The 17,949-nt window shown below is 40.0% G+C and overlaps 1 protein-coding gene across 2 annotated transcripts in view; it reads right to left on the reverse strand.

Annotated features, from left to right (window-relative positions):
- The window catches only part of RALGAPA2 (Ral GTPase activating protein, alpha subunit 2 (catalytic)), a 321,938-nt gene that overhangs the window by 134,678 nt on the left and 169,311 nt on the right, over nucleotides 1-17,949 (reverse strand). For both annotated transcript variants that reach the window (XM_011963148.1, XM_011963143.1), the window contains exons 25-30: nucleotides 12,214-12,342; nucleotides 11,306-11,364; nucleotides 6,983-7,091; nucleotides 2,679-2,789; nucleotides 1,259-1,327; nucleotides 838-975 (exon numbers count right to left, since the gene is read on the reverse strand). In XM_011963148.1, coding sequence (XP_011818538.1) covers nucleotides 838-975; nucleotides 1,259-1,327; nucleotides 2,679-2,789; nucleotides 6,983-7,091; nucleotides 11,306-11,364; nucleotides 12,214-12,342 — 615 coding nt within the window. The remainder of the gene's footprint in view (nucleotides 1-837; nucleotides 976-1,258; nucleotides 1,328-2,678; nucleotides 2,790-6,982; nucleotides 7,092-11,305; nucleotides 11,365-12,213; nucleotides 12,343-17,949) is intronic.

The following is a 17,949-nucleotide window of genomic DNA, read 5'->3' on the forward strand; positions in this document are numbered from 1 at the left end:
TAGAAGAGAATAATTCCAGTGTCCCTAGCATAAAGAAAAGATAAACATTTAAGACAGACATCCCAATTACCCTGATTTGATTATGTGAATGTATCAAATTATCAAATGTACTCTAAAAATATGTACATCTAATATGTGCAACAAAAATAAATTAATTTTTTAAAAAGAAGTTATTTGCCCTAGGGAAAAAGTTAATGTAGATATCCCTATAATATGAACAGTTCTTTCTTAAGTAGACATAGAACATGTTCCATGAAAATTGAAGAATTCTGACAAAACTGCAGTTGTTTAAAGATTAAAGATGATACTCATGTAAAATGCATCCATCTTTAACTTGGTAACCACTGCTTCTTTATATCTGTTCTGCTTTCAGTCCTTAAGTTATTTATAATTTTTTTTTTTTTTTTGAGATGGAGTCTTGCTCTGTTGTCCAGGCTGGAGTGCAGTGGCGAGATCGCCTCTCACTGCAAGCTCTGCCTCCCAGGTTCACGCCATTCTCCTGCCTCAGCCTCCGGGGTAGCTGGGACTATAGGCGCCCGCCATCACACCCAGCTAATTTTTTGTACTTTTAGTAGAGACGGGGTTTCACCTTGTTAGCCAGGATGGTCTCAATCTCCTGACCTCGTGATCTGCCCACCTCGGCCTCCCAAAGTGCTGGGATTACAGGCGTGAGCCACCGCGCCTGGCCAAGTTATTTACTTTTTAAGAAAAAGTTTAGCCACCATAAATCCTTTTCAAAAGGGCAATGACAAATAAGTACACTCATAAGACATATTTTGGTGGTTCTCCGGCATATAAACCCACACTCCATTCCCCCAGACCCAGGTGGAGACTCACCCTGTAGATATAATCCAGCAAGGGGGCTCTGGCCGAATGCTGCTCCTCTAGGACTGCCGTGGACACGGGGTGGAGAAGGACACTCACGGGCAATGCCATGCACCAGTCCAAGAGGCACAGTAGCAAGGACACAACAAACTGGAAGAAGAACACGCCCGGTAACTTATGCTGCAGTCTCTTAAACCTCACTACACACAATAATAAGAGAATTGTCCCTACACATAGTATTCAGTGGACATGCAGGTGCTAGATAGGCAGGTAAGCAAGTAAATAAATAAATAACATTTTCACAAAAAAGACTGTTAAGGCCAATAGAGAAGGATATTACAAAGGATATCACTAGTTGTAACATTATTTATCATTTTACCTTACATTAAAATAAAAAAAACTCTAGGAAAAACTTAGTTAATGTGCCACCTACCTTCTTGTCTGTTTCCACTGAGGAGTACTCTGCACTTGGTAAAAGAAAAGCAATTGTGGCCACAAGGATCTGCATAAAAGATAAATCCCCAATCAAACAGACCATATTTGTAAGCCTTTGTAAGCCCATGTTAGGAGTCCCACGATGGCCTTGCAACTAAAGCCAGCTTGGTGCCAACTCACCAAAGAAAGGTGATACAAAGCAGAGGGCCAGCTGTGTGGTGATCTTGAAAATTAGGAAAAGACAATAGGGCCACAGCCACTTTCTACTCTACTTTTCTGGTTGAAAAATTAGGGGGGAAGACAAAGAAAAGAGTATTTCTCTCTGCAGTCACATAATTCTGAACATCAGTTTCCAGTTTTCATAGTGAAGTGAAAAAATACTTCCAAAAATAATTATGAAAATGCTCCCATTTTAGTTTTATTATAAATTACCCTGTCTCCACCTGTTGTCCTGGTGTAAACAGCACCCCTTTCATTCTCAAAAGCAGTCCCATTTAGATGATAAATTACATCGTCACCCCAAAACCCTACTTTCCATTTCAGAGCATTTTATGTTCCCATGTCCAAACTCCATTTCACTCTAGGTCACTTAAGGTCAAAAATCACTTGTGCCTTTTAATGTACCTCTGAGAGAACAAAGTGATCTTTCCAGGGAAATCTGTCTAGGGCTGAGAGAAAATAAACCAACATCACTTCTTCTCTCTCCTTGTAATACCTCACGGGGACAAATCAAATTTCCTCAAAGAGTTCCCACTGGATGTATAAGAACAGGGCATGTGTTAAAAGTGCAGCTATAAAACTCAGTAGAAGTACCTTATCCCATGGACACCTACGGGAGTGAAGGTGCCTGCTTGTGAACAGGCGAAGCACACTTGGATGCAAGTGGCCTTCAGGATATGACTGTTGAGAAGATTCTTCCTATTCCTTCCACCCCTCTCTCCCACCAGTTACCTACACAGAGGTTATCATGGTAGCAATCTCATTATGGCCAGTAATCCTGCTAGGGCAGAAAGTGGGGTCCAGGGCTTTAGTCTGGGAGAGACTTCTGTTTTACACAACAGCCGCCCCCTCCACCCCTCACGGAGGGCATCATAACCAGCTGCCTACTCCTTGTTGGCACCATCCAAATTGCTCTTGATGAATGAAGCCCAATCTACAAAAGGTCTCTTTGTTGTGGTCGTGCCTGCCTTTCAAACTCCCCAAGTATAAGCCTCTGTCTAGAACACTGCTGGCTTCCTTACATAGTGCCTGAAATCACAGCTGAGAAGAACCAGTCTAACTTAATCTTAAAATGAGTGACTTGTGGTAATTTAACAGTCGGTTCTCTAACAATTATTTGAACATTTATAATTAATTAAATATCAAATACAATAAAAAGAAAGTGCTTATGTTTTAGTATTACAGAAAAAAAGACTTACTTCTGCCATTTTCCGAGGCAGAGAGGTTTCAAACATCTGAAGTTTCTCCCAGTAGGAAACCAGCAACTGAAGCACATCGCAAGCTACCTGGGCCACGATTTTGTTGTGAAACTATAAAAGGAAACCAAATCCCAAAGCAGACACATAACTTAACAGGTGCCTCATTCTTAAGGACAAAATAGTTACTTCCTCTCAGTTCCTTATAGATTACATTTATCTGTTTTGCCTCAAATTGATGAAAAATATGTCCTACTACCAGAGAGTTTAGACATCATCACATCACCATTTTAAAACAGCCTCTTCTCTAGCCTCATTGTGTTAATTTACATAACGTTCTACAGGAACAAGAAGCTTTCATTTACTCATTTGGAAATTAAAACCATAATTTCAAATTTCTTATTCAGCTCACATAAATCATATTTTTGACAAATAGAGGAAATTAAAATGTATCCCCATACGCTGAACCTTTTACAAGGATTTTACTCATTCTCTCATTGATAAATCTTCACTGACAGCTCTGCAAGGTAGATGTTATTTTCATTTTACATATGGAGAAAACAGGGATTGATCAAATGGCTTTCTATCCTATGAAATAAAACTTGACCTACATGTATAACATACTAAGAATGTGTAAAGTTAGAGTGTAGGAGAAGATAACTAAGGAATTATGGTATACTCAATTATTTTGAGTACATTTCCTGAGGCTGGCATGCATCTCAACTCATCACCAAGGTCTGGATGCTTCCATTTATTGTGACGTAGCATGTCTAAGGGCAGCACCTTAAAGGTCTTACTTTTTCATGCTGGGAGAGCATGGAAGGGACAAGGGCACCCTCTGCTTTTCTCCCTGGCCAGAACATGGGGCTATGCCATTATCCATAACTCATTATGTACGGCAGGAAAAGTTCATCACTGACCCTGGTGTAGGGACACCTCACTCTAAGCCACATGAAGCAGAGCATCATCAATGTTCAGTGCCTCAGTGACAAATGTACAGAATAAGGAAGAAGAAAGGGAAAGGTTTTTACTTCTACAGAATAAACAGTTACTGACTACCCCTACCTGAGAGGCACTAGCTAAACCCAGGGCTGTAGTAGTTGCACTCAGGGGCTCTTCACAGCCTTCCGTGGCCACAGAGACCCCACATCTCAGATGACACAATTTCCACCAGCCTTGTTCCATCTCTCAAACACTCTGGCTTGCTTTGGCCCCATGGCCTTTGCACCTGCTCTTTCTAAACTTTGCTTGGAACACTTAATCCCTAGGTCTGCATGTGGCTTGCATTATCTTTCAAATTATGGCATAAAATGTCATCTCCTCCCTCAGGCCACCACACCGCCCCAAGAGCTGGGTGGTGGCCCACCCCCTCAGCTCTTCAGCTTCATCCCATTCCCCTATTACATCTCCTTCATGGCATTACAGGCTATCAGAGCTGACCTTTTTGTCTGTTATTTCCTGCATATATTGTTCACCATTGTATCTGTAATGCCTAGCATGCCCCCCTTAAGGATGTGCGTGGTGTGCCTAAGGTGAAGATGAAACTCGGAGGGAGTGGGAGAACATGAGCGGGCACTGTGTGTGTTGCTGCTGCACCACAGTGCTAGAGTCACCAGGTGGAAAGATAAGGCTGGCAAAGCTCTGAACTCAAGAAGCTGGAAACAGACAAGGGAAAAAATTCTGAGAGCCGACCAACAAGACAAGAAAGCTATGGGCAGAGAGTAGTGGGACATGGGGCTTGGGGCAAAACAGGCAGAGAGACGGCAATGTGGAAGGAGAGGAGAGCTAAGCTGCTCCTGGAAGAATGCAGGGGGGATGTGGGGTCTCCTTCCAGGCATGGGTGGCAGGGCCCAGGCACCAAGGTAGGAAAGGTCGGTCAGATACAGGGGGCTGCAAGCAGGGTGGTGTCACTGACATGTAAGGAAGGAGGTGGGGAATGGTGGAGATGAAATAAGCCATTCATTTGCTCTCCCACTTCTCCAGCATACAGTCACAGAAAACCGACAGAGAGCCACGATGAGCGCTCCAGCCTGTGGGCTGTACTGGTCAGCCTGTGCGTGGACAGAGCCCGCTGACAGTGGTATGAACAGTGATCTGTGGGGGCCAGTCTTGGACTGGTGACTCTGATCAGGAGGCTCCGTATTGGCAGGGTGAGCTGTGTGAGGGATGGACTTGGGTAGTGGGTGGGACAGACCATGGGCATTCAATGGGCGTTAAGGAAGTACAGCTGGCAGGACCCAAAGCCAGAAACAACAGTGGGGTAAGGAGGAGGAGGAAAGTCAGTGATGTCTCAGAAGACGGGGTGGGAGAAGAAGCAGGGCTGGACAGCTCACAAGAGTTGGTGAGTATGGCTATGGCTTAGAACCACCTCCCCCAACCACCCCATGCCCACCATCCATCTGCTACCCCACCATAAACAAACCAGCCAAGCAACACCTCGCTGAATAGAATGCTCTGCACATTCAAGGGCGCACCTAGGTCACCTTTGCAGGGCATTTCTGAAGGGTTCTTACAAGAGAGGTGGCACTGGCTTTATGTGGAACCCGTAAAGCAGGAAGCCCTGCCAGGGCTTGCACTCTCCGCTACCCAAAAAGCAGGCTAAGGCTCGGCTGGCGGTGGGGCCAACGACCCCACTGCCTCCTCTTTCTCCATTTCTCTCCCTCCTGGCAGAACCCCAAAGCCTCCTAGAATCCCCTGTTCTCATAGTGGTGGCTGTTCTTCTTGTTCCTTGTAGCAACTCTTTCCCTTCCAGTCCTCAGTCCTTCGATTTATGTGCTATGTTCTTAGGTAAAACAACCCAGTTGCCACAGCAACACGGGAACTAGAGGGAGACAGGGGAGGAGGGAAGTGGGGACGGAGGTGTAATCAGAAACCAGGACTTAAGTCAATGAGTTTCCTGTTATTAATAATGGTTAAAGACCCAACAACTTGGCTGCATCCTGATCCCTCTGCTTTCTTAGCAATTCAAGCTGGAGCCAGTTCTTTGACCTTCCTCAGTCCTCTTCTCTTTTACTGCTATCCAGAGGCGGGAGGATTCAGCAGGACAATCTCTATGCTGTGCTGGGATAGCGGACAGAGTGAGAGCTCAATATGTGGTAACCACATTGTTTTTCTGGTATCTTATATTTTCCCCCAAAATTATGAAAAGTTGCAGAAAGATTATCTATCCTTCTACTCTGTTAGCAATTTCTATCTCTTTCCTATATTATACAGAGATACACATATACAGTCGCATATCTCCTAACAATGTTTTTGGAAACATTTGGTAAGCACTGCAGATATCTGGTAAGCACTAGTCCCATAAGCTTATAGTGCCATATTTTTACTGTACCTTTTCTATGTCCAGACATGTTTAGATACCCAAGTACTCACCATTGTGTTCCAATTCAATATTCAGTTCTTACAGTATTCAGTACAGTAGTGTGCTGTATAGGTTTATAATCTCAGAGCAACAAGCCATCCCACAAAGTCCAGAAACCATCTAGGTTTCTGTAATACCAGAGACCAGGCACTCACTGGTTCCCTGAGGGTGATAATGGCAATGCTATTTATTACCACCATTTCCAAGCAGGACCCAGGAAAGGACCCAGCAGGATTTGAGCTTTGGCTTAGAGGCAGCCTAATAGCACATGTGAAAGTTCAAGCATGTCTTTAATGCCACAGAGAGCCGCTTTTATAGCTGGTTCCATCATTTACACCTGTGTGGCCTCACGCTTGTGACCTAATTTCTCTGGGCCTTGATTTCCTCTGGCATAAAACAGAAATTACAACATCTATCTTGCAGAGCTGTCTTGAAGATTAACAGAAGTATTTAGAGTTCGCCATTACTCCGACCTAGCATGAGTGCCCAGGGAATGGCAGTTCTTCTTCTCATTAACAGAACAAAGAGAGAAAGATGTCCTTAAAGTGCCCAAGATTCAGCCAGATGGTGAACACTGAGGGGCCTAAATGGAAGCTGTGGAGGTCTCTCCCAGGCCTGCTGAAGAGGCCACAGCACGAGACCCCACTCTCTTGTCACTCCCACCAACAGGTGACAGGTGTTCTCTTTGCGACAGGAGCTTCCCAGCCACCAGAGGAACCCATCTGGCCACTGGTCCAGGAACACTCGAGACACTGGTGGCTGGGCTGCAGCTGCCAGCAGGGGAGCAGCCGTCGGTACCCCTCCTGGGAGCCTCGCAGCACATGCAATGGGAATCATAATCCTTCTGTCATTTGGGGGATAAAAAAGATGGGGCTAATTCAAATTCAAACTGTTAAATGCCTCGGATATGGCTTAATGTCCAATCAGCACCACAAACTGGTAATACCTTCAGAGTTACTCCTATCACATTGATGGCCTCTTTCACCTGAGGGTGGCTTGTACACTGTGCAAGCTCTTCACATATCCAGACCCCAAGCGAGCAAATGGCAATGCATCTTTTTAAAAAGAAGAAAACAGAGGAAAACTCTCATGAAACTTAATAAACTTTCTTGGTATTTTCAAATAACAAAACACTTTAAATCTATTTATACAAAATAGCAAAAATTGTAGATTTATTAGCAGAATGTCTTCTTGAAAGGAAAGATAAAGAATCCTCAATAGGCCAATTTTCAGGACAAACAGAAATATTGATAATGGTTTAGTACTTAAATATTTAATTAAATGGTATATTTTCTGTTAATTGTCACAGCCCATGTATCACTTAGTTTTGATTTGTTTTTGTTTTCGTTTTGAGACAGAGTCTCGCTCTGTCACCTAGGCTGGAGTGCAGTGGTGCGATCTCAGCTCACTGCAACCTCCACCTCCCAGGTTCCAGCAATTCTCCTGCCTCAGCCTCCTGAGTAGCTGGGACTACAGGTGCCCGCCACCACAAAATAATTTTTGTATTTTCAGTAGGGACAGGGTTTTACCATGTTGGTCAGGCTAGTCTCAAACCCCTGACCTCGTGATCCACCCACCTTGGCCTCCCAAAGTGCTGGGATTACAAGCCTGAGCCACTGTGCCCAGCTTATCTAGTTTTGTTGAAACTAATAGGCTATTACATTTTATTGTTTCAAGATATTTTTGAGGAAGAATAAAAAACATAAATCTGAGGAAACTGTCAAAAATGGAGTTTGTAATTGTTTTCTTTACAGTAATATGCACAATAGCTACTACAAACATAAAACAAATGCTATATTTTATTTTAAAGTATATTTAAATACAACTTTCAAAATAAATTTCACTGTTAATTCCTCTAAACAATGTGCTAGGACCAGATACTCTTTACAGAAAGTTGACCATGCCATATATGTTTCTATTCTGTTTTTAACTCCACAGAAATTTGGCTTTCTGAACTAAAAAAAGAGAGAGGAAGAAGAATTGCCAAGACTTTATGATTTAGATGCAGTAGGTGTAGGAAAAAGAAGAAATCAAGGGTTTTCTCTAAATTTCTTAACTGAAAACCTGGGGGAATGGTGGGGCCATGTGGTGAGATGAAATCTGAGGGACAGTCAGCTTGGAGGCGGGGCAGGGGGGTCAGAAGCAGACTCAAGGGTACAGTTACAGTTGTGTTAAAACATTCAAGTTGGCTGGGCGCGGTGGCTCACGCCTGTAATCCCAGCACTTCGGGAGGCCGAGGTGGGCGGATCATGAGGTCAGGAGTTCGGGCGACAGAGTGAGATTTCATCTCAAAAAAACAAAAAAAAGAAAAGAAAAAAAAAAACATTCAAGTTGAGATGTCAAATAGGCAGTTTAATATATAAGTCTGAGTATAAAAGTGGCTCAATGAAGAGGCAGATAAATAAATCAGCAGGAAGATGGTATTTAAAGGCTGATCAGAATAAGAGTACCCAGGAAGTCATACAGAGAATAGGGCCAGCCCTAAACCCTGAGTCACTCTAACATTCATCAGAGGTTAGGTAGAGGAGGAAAGGTCAGCACAGGGGACAGAAAGGAGAAAGTTCAGTGAGGTAGGAGCAAAATCAGGGAATTATGTTCTGAGGAACACGCACTGTTCAGGAAGAGGGTAATGAGAGACTAGCTGCAGGCTTGGTAAGTATGCGTGTTCAAATATCTAGTATAACCTCTAAAAGAAGGAAAGGGAGCCTACGATTTAAAAACAATTGAGGTAATAAATAGAATGGAGAAAAATCAAAAAAAAAAAAGAAGAAGAAGAAGAAAAAAAAACAGGGGATGGGGAAATGAAGGCAAGATAAAGGAGAAATAAAAGTACCACCTTATTTTTAATTGGATCTTTCTTTCCTATTAAAAATAAACTATAACATATGATAAAAGAAGTATATCCAAACAGATCAGTAATTATAACAAATGAAAATGAACCTAAAGCTTCAGTTAAAAAATAAAGATCAGATGGGATAAAATTATCAAATCTGGATATATACAGTTTTTGCAAAGATAGCTAAAAGAATATAAAAAGGTTAATTAAAAAGAATAGAAAGTATTATTTAAAAATAACTAAACCAGTGGTCTTTAAGATAAAAAAAATCCTCCTTAGAAATAAAGAGTCACTAAAAAAATATATAATATATTTGATTCACTATATAGGACAATTCTAAACTTTTATGCAACTAATCACATAGCCTCAAAATATATAAAGCAAAATTTGACAGTATATAAGGAGTAATACATAAACACACCAAAATAGCAGGAGATTTTAACATTTTTCTTCCAGAAGGTGATCAAGCTGATGAAAAAAAATCAGACAGGATACAGAATATTTGAAGCCCAGGATTAAAAAAATTTAATAAACACAACTAGAAGACTATGCCCAACAAAGAACAGGGCATACATTTTTTTCAAGTTTATATGAGATACTGACAAAAACTGACTACCTAGTGGGTCATTAAGCAAATTTCAACAATTTCAAAGACTGCTGTAAGACATTTTGACCCATAATGCGATTAACTAAGACATCAGTAACAAAAAGATACCTATAGAATTCAGACAAAGTAGTAACTACCAATAAACATGTACTCTTAAATGTTTATATCTGTAAAGGAGAAATTAATATACTAAATATATAACCTTAAAGGTAAGAAAATAATACATAACCTTAAAGGTGAGATTGTAAAGAAAATAAAAGGAAGGATAGAAAAGAGCAGAGAGTGGAAAATAAAAGCAAATATACAATAGAGAAGTTGAACAAAGACCAAAGGCTAGTCTTTGAAAAGACTAATAAAATTGACAAATCTTTAGCAAGACTACTTCAGAAAATTAGAGGATACACAAAACGTGTCAGAGATTTAAAAAGTGGATGTAACCATAGAAGTGAAAGAGATAAAATATAATAGAGATAACTCATATACCAGTGTATTTTAAAATTTAGGTGAAATGGGCTAATTCCTAGAAAAGTTTGGTTCATCAATACTGTCAAAAAAGAAAAAAAAAAAAAGAAGAAGGAAACTTTAATAGTCCTAAAATCACTGAAGAGAATGAGTCAGTGGTTACTCTTCTCATCAAGAAAATATTAGACCTAGGTAGTTTTACCACCAAGGTCTACTAAATACACAAGAATATTAATTCTAATTCTGTAAAAACTCTTTCCAATGAAAGAAAATGAAATACTACTTAACTCATTTTGTGAGACTTTATAACCTTATAATCAAATCTGATAAGCGAAGGATGGGGAAGGAATATTATAGGCCATCGATATAAAAGCAATTTTCCCGAACAAGTATTAGCCAAACCAGGTCTGGTATCACATAAACCAAGTTGAGGTTATTCAAAAATGCAATGTTAGCTTAATATTTGCAAATTATTATCAGTTTAGCTTCTGGTAACAGCAGACTAGGAAATTTGGACTAACCTATCTACTGAAGATAACCAGAGAAATTATACAAAATACAAGAGAAAAAAACCCTTAAAATCATCAAATAGCTGATAAGGCAGTGAGGAATGATGGGCTGTTGTCTTGGAATGAGGCTACAGAGGGAGCAGAACATGAACTGTTCCTAGGAGGGAGTAAGAGGCTGAGCTGGGCTTCTGGTGACCTTATGGGGTTTGAAATTGAGGATCGGAGACAGGTGTTCCCCTCCATCAGCATTCCCAGCTTTGGTCTTCACCTTGGGAGGAGAGGCAGAAACTTTTCATCACATAAGTGGCCCAGAAAACCTCATGTATCTTGATCATAGGTTGCTGGCTACCTCAGATGCCTGGCAGAAGCAGCCAAAATTTTTCCAGACACTGCCAAATGTCTCCTGGGGTAAAAGATCATCACTGGTTGAGAGTCACAACCCTGCATATACACCAACCATTTCTATAAATATTTGGTTTATATTTTCATTTTCTTTCTTCTTGAAAATATTAGAGGATACATGATTATATTTGTAATCTTGCTTTTTCTCACACAAAATAGTGTATTATGTATACTCTTCTGCACTTTACAATTTTTACTTAATAATGATACCTTTTTAAATAATCATGCAAAACATCTTCCTGGCATCATTCTTCCTATATTTTTCAGTCTGTATAAGAGCTATGTGAAAGAATAAGTGTTTTCTTTTGTAACATTAACTACTTACACATAAATGTGTATCTTAAAATTCTAAAACAGTTTACGAATAAGTGTTTTCTTTTGTAACATTAACTACTTACACATAAATGTGTATCTTAAAATTCTAAAACAGTTTACCTCTTATTCAACATTTACCTTGCATATTCATTTGGTTCTTCTGTGGCATTCTTCAGTAAAATATTTATGAGGTAATGCTAAAAACACAAAATTAAGTAAAATAAAAACTTTTTGTCATAGTTGGTTTCCCACATGTTCTGACCATGTTCCAGGCAGCCAGGAACTACTGAAGTTCAACCAGGGAGCTCAGAGAGCTCATATCTATGAGTAAGAGCCTGAGGCGAGAAGAACACTGGGCTCGGGGGAGTGGGTGGTGGAGGATGGGGGTCTCCACAGGGCCTCCCTAAGCCATTCAGCCCGTGGGAGTAGAGCGCTTCTGGTAAAAAGCAAATGAGACTTCCAGATAGGAAAATCTCGGTTTTCTTTTACTTTAATTGAATTAAATGTTGTACACTGAATTATATATTGTAATTATGTTTTATAGTTTGATTCTGGGATTCTAAAAGCATTTTTGTTTACCTCAAAGTCAGCTGAGGAGAGAACAAATGCTTACTTTTATTCTCCAATAAATAATTTAGAATCTCAAATTATTAGTAGTATTTAATCAGGCCAACAATGTAATTGAGTATTTAGCTTACTTCCATTATTTCTTATAAATTAACTTGATGCACTAATGCAGTTAATTAAGTTAATAAAATTATTACCAAAGGTAATTCACTACATGATTATGATCCCTAGGCCCAATAAACAGGTATAACAAAAAACACCTGCTATAGCGATAGCTATGAGGTCTAACTGCAATATGCTCTGAATTTAACACATGTATAGCCCACGAATAGCCTTCTAAAAACACCTACTGAAACATTTAAAAGATGCAGCAAAATTTCAGGAATACACAGATTAATATATACTAATGGAAGAGATAATCACGCAGCTAGAATTATAAAAAGTGCTAAACTTGAGATACAGTCAAATGTATTATGTACCTTGACATCTTCAGTTCCTGTAATGGCCTCATTTACTTCTGGCACTGACTGCAGTAAAGGAATCTCCTGGTAGGTATTTGGAAAGCAGACCAGAGAGCCAAGGACAGTGACAGCCTCTGAACGAGGCGCCTGCACATAAGGAAGAGAAACACACAACATTTCTCTTTTTGAAAGTTAGAAACATTAAATAAGCGACGTTTTATTCTTCATCCTAGATAAAAAATACCAAACTAGGTCGAGTTATTCTCTTCCAGATGAATATTTAAGCAAAAGAGGTTTGCCTAAACGAAAAAACAAATTTCTAAGGAATGGAAAATATCACTATACTTGGAGGTAAACAAGTGTTGTGGAAACTGATGTGCAGATTCATTCAGAATTAGAAAGGCCAATGACTCTGTCATGACTGTTTACATTGTTTTGCTGCTAATGTTCTCAACAAAGCAGGATAAAGGATATCAATTTAGTATCATTTTGCTGCTAAGAACAATTAAGGAGAATTCATAGAGAAGTAGAGATGGAGGTAACTATCAGAGGGTAGAAAGAGAAGACAAACTACCACATTTCCTGTCTATCACCAAGAACTACTTCATGAAACAACATATGATGAGATACTATATCGCTGTATCTAGTGAGATACTTTTCTCTTATTTGCCCAGTGTTAGAATTAGGTATATATTTAAAAAGGCATGTCCAGGTGCAGTGGCTCACACCTGTAATCCCAGCACTTTGGGAGGCCGAGGCGGGCGGATCACCTGAGGTCAGGAGTTCAAGACCAGCCTGGCCAACATGGTGAAATCTCATCTCTACTAAAAATACAAAAACTAGCCAGTTAGCCAGGGGTGGTGGTGAGCAGCTGTAATCCCAGCTACTCAGGAAGCTGAGGCAGGAGACTTGCTTGAACCCAGGAGATGGAGGTTGCAGGTAGCTAACACGGTGCCACTGCACTCCAGCGTAGGCAACAGAGTGAGACTCCGTCTCAAAAAAAAGAAAAAAGGCATTTCACTAGATTTCAATTCAGTCAACAACAGCAGCTGTGGTTAGCCAAGAATAGGGGATTACACAGGTCTGTCATCAGTTTACTTACCTATCTGTCCATCTATCTGTCTACTATTATGTAATAATTAAAACAATGAAAGCTCACATTTAAGGAGTTCTCACTCTGTGGTAGGCACTCTTCTAAGTGCTGTACAAGCATTTCCTCATAAAGTCCCCTCACCAACCCAATGAAGGAGAGGCTATTGTTTTCATTTTCCAGTGAGAAAACTGACACTCAAAGAAGTTAAGTAGCTTTTCAATGCCATATGGCTCCTAAGTGATGCACCCTGGATTTGAACTGAGGCCATCTAGCTCCAGGTCCAGACTGAGCCTATAGTTAAGCACTTAGGCTATAAAATCAAAGAGTTTTTCTCTCTCAGAGAGATGAGGCACGGTATGTGAGGTAGGAGAAGAGAGGCAAATAACAGCTATACACAATTCAGTGAAGCACCTGCTAGGAGAGCAACATAGCACGGGAGCCCAGTCCTTCATTTTTTACCTAGCTTGGTTCCCGTAAGTACACAGGTAAATAAAAGGCAATATAAAGCACGGCAGAGCTATTCTATGGGATGAGGCAAGGATTGGTTCTGCTCAGGATGTATAGGAAACCTAAAACAAACTGCTGCTAAGGGCCACAGAGGGGAGTAGAAATCAGGCAGGCTGGCAGTGGGTGAGGGAGCCAGCTGAGTAGGGAAGAGGCAGGTGCCCATGAGACAGGAGGCTGAAAGGGTCAGAAGCAGTTGTCTCCAAAGTATGTTCCACTAGGGCCACAGCAACTGTGAAAGGGCAGAAACAAAGACTCCCAGGAAAAAGACGTTGCAGAGATATTTGGCTAAGCACAATTAAATAGAAGCATTTAACATGTTACTGTACGCTGTGAATTTCCAAGTGAAGAAGTGTATTTCCCAAAATTACTTGACTATGAACCTGGCTTTCTTCCTTCTCTTTCCCCCAGAGTATCTGGGGAGATTACTGTTCTGAAGAAGAGTTTTTGAAATGCTTGTCCTGAGGTTAGGAAAGAAAAGTCTGGGATGACAACTCAGATGTGTTCAGAGGAACTGAATGCATGCGTCTTTGTGGAGTGCACAGAGAGAGAAGTGATGACAGAGGTCGGAGCCCTGAGGACGTAGAGACAGACAACAGGAAGAGTATCATTACCAACCCACAGAAGTCCTCTTTGTGCCCCTCCCATGATAGCCTCCCCTCCCCCAAAGTAACCGCATTCTGCTGTAACACCACAGATTGGTTTTGTCTGGTTTTTCAATTAAATAAATGAAATTAGAGTATATGTTCTTTTGTGTCTGACTTCTTTCACTCATTATGTTATGTAACTGATCCTGTGTTTTCATTGTATATAATAATCCATCTTATGTACACACCATAATTTATCTGTTCTATTGCTGATGGGCATTTGGATTGGCTCTAGGTTTTGGCTGTTACAAACAATGTTGCTGCGCACAAGCTTCTCCTCATCTCTTGGTGACTTGGGCGAGCCATCTGTGCATCTCCCTCCCCTACTGCCTCAGTGGGGCAGACCTGCCTAGCAGGGGTACTTCAAACTGGTAATTACCTCGTGCTAACTGAAAATTCTGACTGAGCAAGTATGCTCCAGCCCAAACACCTTTCACCAGTTCCTCTACAACTTTAACCTTAAGTTTAAACAGGAAAGTACTAACACTCAGAGTGTGGTTCCTTCATGTAACTCTTACATTCACATTCTCATTCATATTCTCTCTCTTTTAAAAAAACATTTTGGAAGGCTACGTTATTAATTTTGTGTTGATTCTTTTTTTCAACTTTACTAAGGTATAATGAATAAAAATTTATATATTTAAAGTATATACAACATAATATTTTGATATATATATACACATAGTGAAATGATTACCACAAACAAGTGAATTAATATATCACCTCATATAGTTCCTTTATGCATGAGTTGTGAACATTTAAGATTTACTCTCTTAGAAAATTTCAAGTTTATAATATAGTATTATTAACTATAGTGACCACACTGAGATCTCCAGAACTCATTCATTCTGCATAACTGAAACTTCTGACCACTGAGAAACATCACCCCATCTCCCCCCACCCCAACCACAGCCCCTGGGAACCACCATTCTACTCTCTGCTTCTAGGAGTTGGACTTTTTTAGATTCCACATATAAGTGACACCACACAGTATTTGTCTTTCTGAGTTTGGCTTCTTTCATTTGGAAAAATGGTTCATTCATGCTGTTGCAAACAACAGAATTTCCTTTGTTTCTTGAAGGCTGAATAATATTCCATTGGAGATATGTACCACATTTCCTTTATCCATTCATCTGTCAATAGACATTTAAGTTGCTTTCATATCTTGGCTATTGTGAATGCTGCTACACTGAACATGAGAGTACAGATATTTCTTCACCATACTGATTTCAATTCCTTTGCATATACACCCAGAAGTGGGATTGCTGGGTCATATGGTAGTTCTATTTTCAACTTTTTGAGAAACCTCCATACTGTCTTCCATAACGGCTGCACCAACCTACCTTCCCACCGAAAGTGTACAAGGGGATGAAAATGTGTAGAAAAAATGGTATGATTAACATACCCAGTACCCAACCATTCACTAACCCAAATACTCATGTGCAATATTTGAAAACAGAACTAAAAATCAATTCATGGCTGTAACATTTATTCCTACTATCATACCTCAGGCAGATAGTAAAGAAAAATGTATATAATATTATGTAACATTGATATATGTGTTAAAGACCAAGCAAATTCGATGCCTTTAAAAGGCTTAAAAGACAAGGCACTCATGTCTCTTATTGTAGTTTCAAAGAACATAACACTTTTTTCTTTATTGCAAGCTGGTTTTGTATTTCATCCTTTCTGAATTTTTTGAAGCACATTCTTGGTTTACGTTTCAGTACTTTCTTCCCTCAACATTTTCTAGTTTGTGTTTTTCCAGGTTCTGGTTATTTCTTGGTTATTTATTTTCCTACCTTGGCAACACTTCTTTATGTGAATTTGACCTTTACATTTATCTTTATGCCATCTTTGATTTAAGTAGTCTCTATTGTGTTGGTTCTTTCTTTCCAGCTTTACTAAAGTACAATTAATAAAAATTTATGGGCCAGGCATGGTGGCTCACGCCTGTAATCCCAGCACTTTGGGAGGCCGAGGTGGGTGGATCAGGAGGTCAGGGGTTCGAGACCAGCCTGACCAACATAGTGAAACCCCATCTCTACTAAAAATACAAAAATCAGCTTGGCCTGGTGGTGGGCACCTGTAATCCCAGCTACGCAGGAGGCTGAGGCAGAAGAATTACTTGAACCCAGGAGGCGGAGGTTGCAGTGAGCCGAGATTGCGCCACTGCACTCCAGCCTGGGCAAAAGAACGAGACTCCATCTTAAAAACAAAAAAATTATATATTTAAAGTATATACAACGTAATATTTTGATATACATATTGTTTTAATATACATATTGATCCCTATCAATATGTTTTTAACCTATGTCTTTGGGGATGTGTTGGTTGTGACGTCAAATCTCATCCTAGTTTTTTCTGTCAGAGGCCTCAAATAAGGAAGAATCACTATTTTGGTAAGTGGTGATCAAAGAGGGAATGGAGCAATAAATGGACATTATATATTGCAATCTAGGCAATATATAATGAATTCAAATAAAAGGAGAAACTTTTTTTTTTTTTTTTTTACGTGCACAAGAGTTCTCTTTCCTTCACATCCTTGCCAACACTTACCTTTTGTCTTTTTGGTGAAAGCCATCCTAACAGGTGTGAGGTAATTATCCCATTGTGATCTTAATTTGCATTTCCCTGGTGATCTTGAGCATTTTTCATATACAGCAGTTCCCTCTTATTTGAAGGGGATACATTCTAAGACCCCTCAGTGGATGACTGAAACTGTGGATAGTACCAAACCCTTTATATATTATTGTTTTTGCAATACACACATACCTTTGAAAAAATTTTAATTTATAAATTAGGCACAGTAAGAGATTAGCAATAACAGCTAATAATGAAATAGAACAATTATAACAATACGACAGCATCACTACTCCTGTGCTTTGGGGCTATTATGTAAAATAAAGATTATCTGAACACAAGGACTCTGATATCACAGCAGTCCACCTGGTAACAGATATGGCCACTAAGTGACTAATGGGTGCGTAGCAGATACCTTGTGGATCCACTGGACAAAGCAATGATCCATGTCCCGGACAAGATGGGCCAGGACAGCTCAAGGTTTCATCATGCTACTCAGAATGGTGTGCAATTTAAAACTCTGAATTATTTCTAGAATCTTCCTTTTAATATTTTTGGACCACCACTGACTGTGGTAACTGATATCAGAAAGTGAAACTGAGGATAAAATGGGGCTACTGTACTATTAGCCAAATGTATGTCTGTAAGGCTACTTTAAGGGCAATCAGGCAAGAGAAAGAAATAAAGGGTATTCAAATAGGAAGAGAGGAAGTCAAATTATCTGTTTGCAGATAACATGATTGTATATTTAGAAAACCCCATCTTCTCAGCCCAAAAACTCCTTAAGCTGATAAGAAACTTCAGCAAAGTCTCAGGATACAAAATCAATGTACAAAAATCACGAGCATTCCTATACACCAATAATAGACAAGCAGAGACCCAAATCATGAGTGAACTCCCATTCACAACTGCTACAAAGAGAATAAA

The sequence above is a fragment of the Colobus angolensis genome, unplaced genomic scaffold, assembly GCF_000951035.1.
Source record: "Colobus angolensis palliatus isolate OR3802 unplaced genomic scaffold, Cang.pa_1.0 Scaffold117, whole genome shotgun sequence".
Taxonomy (NCBI): Eukaryota; Metazoa; Chordata; class Mammalia; order Primates; family Cercopithecidae; genus Colobus; species Colobus angolensis.